The sequence below is a fragment of the Pinus tabuliformis genome, chromosome 8 (assembly GCF_031772625.1).
Source record: "Pinus tabuliformis cultivar Carrire ecotype Pingquan chromosome 8, CPIR1, whole genome shotgun sequence".
Classification (NCBI taxonomy): Eukaryota; Viridiplantae; Streptophyta; class Pinopsida; order Pinales; family Pinaceae; genus Pinus; species Pinus tabuliformis.
Window position 1 is genome coordinate 1,870,831,048 of NC_142294.1, and position 6,422 is coordinate 1,870,837,469.

The 6,422-nt window shown below is 40.4% G+C and overlaps 1 protein-coding gene across 1 annotated transcript; it reads right to left on the reverse strand.

The window, feature by feature from the left end:
• Positions 1–831: 831 nt before the first annotated feature.
• Positions 832–1,526, reverse strand: LOC149243817 (coniferin beta-glucosidase-like). The gene is made up of 3 exons (XM_089367864.1): positions 1,429–1,526; positions 1,210–1,318; positions 832–1,103 (listed from the first exon to the last, which is right to left on the reverse strand). The coding sequence occupies exons 1-3, from the start codon at positions 1,523–1,525 to the stop codon at positions 902–904; spliced, it is 408 nt and encodes a 135-aa protein (XP_089223990.1). The 5' UTR covers position 1,526; the 3' UTR covers positions 832–901.
• Positions 1,527–6,422: the final 4,896 nt, after the last annotated feature.

Here is a 6,422-nt window from a genome sequence, read left to right on the forward strand (position 1 = left end):
GTAGAGTACCAAGGGTAAGATTACGGGGAAACCCGAGAGACCTCAACTCTATCGTGTAGTAAAAACTACATGAGAACATTAAAATATGAGTAGTTCAACTATATTATTATATTTAGTCATACATCAACAGACACAGAAGACAGTTAAAACAAAAAAGAGAACATATAAATTATCTTGGTACTCTGAGAAGTGTGGCAGGGGATTGTAAACTGAACCGTATAAAGCTGCCAAAAGAATTGCGAACTTGTTTTCAAGACAATTGTTGCTTGAGAGAGTGAGACTGAAATATAGCAGAAATTTCAAGCAAATCAAATACTTCCCAGACCTTCAAGTCGATACAACTGAGATAGGTACAATTTTTAGGAGACACCTTATACCAAACAACGCAACGTAGGTTACCACTGTTAAAGAGAGGACATCATAACGAAACAACGAATTAAACATGGAACCGTCATTTCTAAAGGAAACAATGGTACCTAAAGCTGTTCGAAACGTTCAAAGGAAGGAGAAAAATGTCATTTATAAGAAAATAGTAAACTTCGTCCACAACAACGCTACTTATGGTGGAAATTGTTGGGAAAACCACCACAAGAAAGGAACAAAAAATGGGAAGGCTAGAAAGGCAATTATCTTTGCCCTTGAAATGTTTGCTAAAAGGAGAAGAGAGTTCGAAGGAAATTAAAGAACTCAAAAGGCAGTCCTGGGAGTCATCATTGCCCGATTTGAGAGAGCTTCCATTTTTTGAAAGAGTTGTTTTAATTGCACCTCCCCTCTGCATTTTGTTAAAGAGTTGTTAATGTGTGTCACGGTGGATAGATCCAAACACAACATATTTGCTTGCAGGATTTTGGGTAGAGTTGCAGGAAAGTGTGTGCTTTGATTAGCAAATAGACAACGCAGTCTAAATGCTGCTGCTTCTAACACTTCCCTGATCGTCGTGCTGAAGAAATTGCCTCAACCATTGAGCCGAGAGCTTGGGATACCTCTTTTGATCAGAAACGAAATCCACGTGATAAAGACCAAATCTAATGGTATACCCAAATGCCATCTCAAAATTATCCAGAAGAGACCACACAAAGTACCCTCGAACATCTGAGCCATTTCTGCGTTAACACACACATAAATGGTCATCGGTTTAATCAGTTAAACAAATGAAATTCAGTAAAGGCCAATAGCAAGATAATGAAAATCGTGAAAATTTGATCTTACTTGATTGCTGCAGTAAGATAACTCAAACAATCTCCATGAAACCTTATTCTCCTCACATCGTTTAGATTTTCTTGCAGAGTCAACGAGGATTCCTCAGACTCTGGATAGCCTAGAAGGCAAAACAGAGAGATAAGATAAGTACATACTAGGGTTTGACAACCTTCGGCTCAGTTCTTATAGAAAAACAAATCCTCTGAGGTATTTACATAAATTTTTTACCGTTCTCTGTGATAATAATAATCGGTTTGTCATAGAATTCTTTTACATACTCCACAATTTTCTGAATTCCATGAGGTACCACAAACAAACCATCCATCGCTGTCTGGGAATCATATAAAAATGGAGGAATTGCATGAGCCATTGGCCAAACTGTATTGAAAAAATCACAAATTTTTTTTAAAGAGGTCAAGGACTGGATATTCATACCCGTTCTCCGATGGAGACTGCGTGGTGCTCTCCAGTCAGATAAACCCTGGAGTCTGGATATAAATATTGCGTGTTGTCGGGGGAAAGGGGAGGAGTGCTTGTTGCATATAAGGTTGTATATGTTGGAATATTAATTCCAACTGCTGTGCAGCAGCAACGAGCCGCAATAGAGGACTTACGGAGGAGTCGGCTTATTCACGCCACCGCCATAAGTGTCCTTTCACCGTTTGCTTGTTTGTGTTCCCAAAAGAGGAAGAAGATCAGATCTGGGCTCTGCGCCATAACTGCTCACCAAACAGCATTAAAGAAGAAGCATGGCCGAGAAGGAAAGTACCAGCCTCGAGCCAACCACAGCATTTATCAGTCTTGGGTTTCCACATAACCGACTCAAGCAGCACAGCAGAATGTCAAAAGATCAGATCTGTTCATTATGAGCGACAGATTGCAGCAGCGTCTCTGTCAGCAAGTTGAGGCGGTTGATGGATAAATTATGACCGCTTCCTACACTATATATGTGTAGAGCCACAACAGTGTTAATTACTTAAGCAATATAGCGTAGCGCTGGAATGTAATTTATGTGTTTTGAAGAAAGAATGTGCAGCAGCATGAGCTCACATGAATGAAGCCCTTTTGCACAGCAGTGCAGGGACTGAAAAGTAAGAGAGAGCAGCAGCGTTAGAGTTAGAAGTTAGAAGCAGCAGCAGCAGCTGAAGAATCACACAGAGCAGAGGAAAGCACGCAGCAGCGTGAAGAGGAAGAAGAATAATTTCAGAAGAGTGAAATGCACAGCAGTGCAGAAATTTGAATGTAATTTGTTATTTACGTTCATCTGTATGGAACAGAATCGTTCCTTAGTGAATTTCTGAAGTAGATGTTCAGCAATAGAAGTTTTGAAATTCCCTCTGTATGAGGAAGACAAATCTGTAACAGTTAGTTTATTTTGATAAATACAAGTTAATTTCTTCCTGTTGCTGTTACACCGTCACCGTTGCTGAAACACCTCGTAACTCAAAAATTACTTGACGTCAAAAGTTTACGTTGCTGAAACACGACGATCAGCGTTGCTGAAACACCTGTTTCAGCACTAAAAAAAAAACTGTGTTGCTGAAACACCGTTTCCAGCAAGCGAATTTTTCTGTTTTTCTGTGTAAAAACAGAGTGCGATTTTTGTCTGTTTGTTATGGGATTTATCAGAAAATTCCAACATGGTATCGGAGCCAGTCCAGGCTCTTTGAAGTGTCAAAGAAGCTGAAGGAAAGATTTCTTGCAGCAGCAACTTCTCCAGCAGCGTGAAGACTCAGCCAAGAAAGAATCTAAGGTATTTTTCAAGAATATTTTCTGTGTTGTTGTTGAAGAAACAGTCAGTGATTTTAAAAACACAGTGAGAGATTTTAAAGCCTAGAATAAGAATGGCAAGGTCAAAGAAGAAAGCCTCCAGACCTGTTAAAAATGTGTCCCCCCCTTCTACTAAACTAGAAGGCAATCCATTAGAATACATTCTATTTGAAGTTCCAAAGTTTGATGGAAACTTTGATGTATGGGAAATAAAGATGAGGGCTTTCCTAATGTTTGAAGGGATTGAAGTCTGGGAGTCAGTGATTGATGACAACAAGATGGATAAAGAATCCATGGAGTATGATGCACAAGCAGCAAAGACTATCTTGGATGGTCTCCCTGATTCAGTGAAGAAGAATCTTGGAAAATATACATCAGCAAAGGATATATGGGAGAGACTGCATGACCTTCATGCAAAGGGAGCACTGACCATGACAATGAGTCAAGAAGAACCCATCATAGAAGCTGAAAATGAAAAGCTTGACCTCATCAAGCTTCAAGTAAAAGAAAGGGATGAAGAGCTTGCCAAGATTAAGAAGGAACTTGATGAAAGCAAGAGGAAGCATCATGAAGAAGTCATGTCTATGACAAATCAGTTGAACAGAGCAAAAAAGCAGGAAGATGCCTTGTCAAGTCAACTTGAACAAAGGCACAAGATAGTGAACAAATTTGCAGAAGAGATTGGACATTACAAGGCAGAGGTCTCCTCCCTTAAGTCTGAACTACAAGAAGCCAGAAAGCAGGCAGAAGGAGCTGAAAAGAAAATGGAGAGCAGTCAAGCAGAAATCTCCAAAATGAAGTCTGATATTATCTCCCTTAAAATAGTAGCAGTTGAAGCTACTCGTAGCAAGGAAGAAACTGAGGGACAACTAGCAAAGAAAAATAATGAATGTGAAAAGTTAGAAGAAGAGATTGTCCTCCTCAGGAAGAAGGTTGAAGGGATGAACAAGATCATGAAGAGCTCTCAAGCCTTAGATGATATGCTCAGCTATCACAGATCTCCATATGATAAATCAGGACTTGGGTATGTAGGTGAACCCTCAAACAAGTATGAGGATGCTTTGAGCAAAGGAGATGTGAAGAAGCCAGAAAGAGATGGTGATGCTCTTAGTTCCAGCAAAGGCAAGGAGAAAAATGAAGGCTGCAATAGAAGAAATCCTGCTCCAAGCATAAAACCAGCTCCAAGAAGAAATGTAGCTGATGTCAAAGAGGCAAGAGGCAATGGTGATCATCAAAGGATCTCAAGGCAGCAAGGCTTCAGAAGTACATCAAGGAAACCTCCATCTCCCAGGTACCAAAGTTCATTTTTTGGTTATTGTTATGCTTGTTCAAACTTTGGTCATATGGCAAAAGACTGTAGAGCATTTCATGGAGATAGATGTTGTGGTCCCCGACAATCTCCAAGAAATAATTTCACAAGAAGAAATCATGAATTCTTATTCATGAATAAAGTTGAATGCTTCAAGTGTCATAACATTGGGCATATGGCACGTGACTGTAACTTAACATGGGCTCTTACACAAGCTAGACCCATGCAAAAGAAGAAAGTTACACAAGTATGGAGAAGAAAAGAAATACAGTGTGAAAGCCCCTTAAGCAATTCAGCTGATCTAAATTTGTTTTGAGAAGATTCTGCTGAAGGAAGATAAAGCATACACTAAAGGGGAGCTTGTAATTTTTGTTTGCTGAACTGTATTAACAGTCATTTGTTGATGGAGGATGTATTACAGCGCAGCAGTTGCAAATGAAATTTTTCGTTAATCCCTCTAAAAGGTAATATGCAGCAGTGATGAAATCAACAATGTTTTTGCTTTGTGTTTATGCAATATGCACAGAAATGCATAAAGAAGAAAAGATGGCAGCGCTGAAATGTAAAGAGCAGCAGCGAGATAAGAGAAAAATGCAAAGCATGGAGACCCTCACAGCAGTGGGAAGACAGAACATAAAACAGCAGTTTGGAAATTTTTGTTATGGAGCACATGCATTGAAATGCATAGCAATGGAAGGAATTTTCCTTCTATGTAATGTGAGAGAACATACTCACAGCAGACATGAAATTTTTGTTGAAGAAATGAAAGGTAATGGCACAGCAGCAGTGCGAGTGTAATCAATGAAGGGGAGCACGCAGTGCGTATTTTTTTTTTTTGTTAAATGTGAAAGGAATGCGCAGCAGCGCAAGAGCAATTTGAGAAGTTATTTTATGCACAACAGTGCAGTGATAGAGAGAGTGCTGAAACAACAGTGCTGAAACAGCAGTGCTGAAACAGAGTGCTGAGACAGAGTGCTGAAACAGCAATGCTGAGATAGAGTTGCTGAGATAAAGTTTTGTAATGGAATATGCAGCAGCATAATTGTATTGAAAATTTTACACATAGCAGTGTAATGTTTTTCAGGAGAAGACAGAGTCTGTAATGAATAGCAGTGTAGAGCATATTGCAGCCTAAGCACCATTGTGAAGAGCAATGCGAATGAAGATATTTTCACACACAGCAGTGTAAAATATCAGGCAGACACAGTAGTGTCAATTTGGACAGATTGAAGTGCCTCTGAAGCAGGCATGTTGGAATCCCTCTGTTAAGAGGTAGATGTTATTTTTGTGGAACAAAAGCGTTCCTTGGTGAATCCCTCTCTCAAGAGGAAGGTGCTCTTCAGCACATTGTTATGGTGAATCCCTCTGTCATGAGGAAGGTGCTCTTAAGCACAGTCTCAGGTAAATCCCTCTATTAAGAGGAAGACAATTTTAATTGGTTGTACTGCATCAGAAGCAGTTGGTGAATTCCTCTATGAGAGGAAGTGTTTGGGTACAATAGAATGCCCAGCAGTTGAAATTAAGGGGGAGTGTTGGAATATTAATTCCAACTGCCGTGCAGCAGCAGCGAGCCGCAATAGAGGACTTACGGAGGAGTCGGCTTATTCACGCCACCGCCATAAGTGTCATTTCACCGTTTGCTTGTTTGTGTTCCCAAAAGAGGAAGAAGATCAGATCTGGGCTCTGCGCCATAACTGCTCACCAAACAGCATTAAAGAAGAAGCATGGCCGAGAAGGAAAGTACCAGCCTCGAGCCAGCCGCAGCATTTATCAGTCTTGGGTTTCCACATAACCGACTCAAGCAGCACAACAGAATGTCAAAAGATCAGATCTGTTCATTATGAGCGGCAGATTGCAGCAGAGTCTCTGTCAGCAAGTTGAGGCGGTTGATGGATAAATTATGACCGCTTCCTGCACTATATATGTGTAGAGCCACAGCAGTGTTAATTACTCAGCAATATAGCGCAGCAGCGCTGGAATGTAATTTCTGTGTTTTGAAGAAAGAATGTGCAGCAGCATGAGCTCACATGAATGAAGCCCTTTTGCACAGCAGTGCAGAGACTGAAAAGTAAGAGAGAGCAGCAGCGTTAGAGTTAGAAGTTAGAAGCAGCAGCAGCAGCTGAAGAATCACACAGAGCAGAGG

What these genes read in the sequence shown, in the direction of transcription:
- LOC149243817 (XM_089367864.1), bottom strand. Translation starts at nt 1,525, where the DNA reads ATGGATGGTTTGTTTGTGGTACCTCATGGAATTCAGAAAATTGTGGAG. An exon ending in TATTATTATCACAGAGAACG is followed by an intron (nt 1,319 to 1,428) that starts GTAAAAAATTTA and finishes TTTGCCTTCTAG; the next exon opens with GCTATCCAGAGTCTGAGGAA. An exon ending in TATCTTACTGCAGCAATCAA is followed by an intron (nt 1,104 to 1,209) that starts GTAAGATCAAAT and finishes GTGTTAACGCAG; the next exon opens with AAATGGCTCAGATGTTCGAG.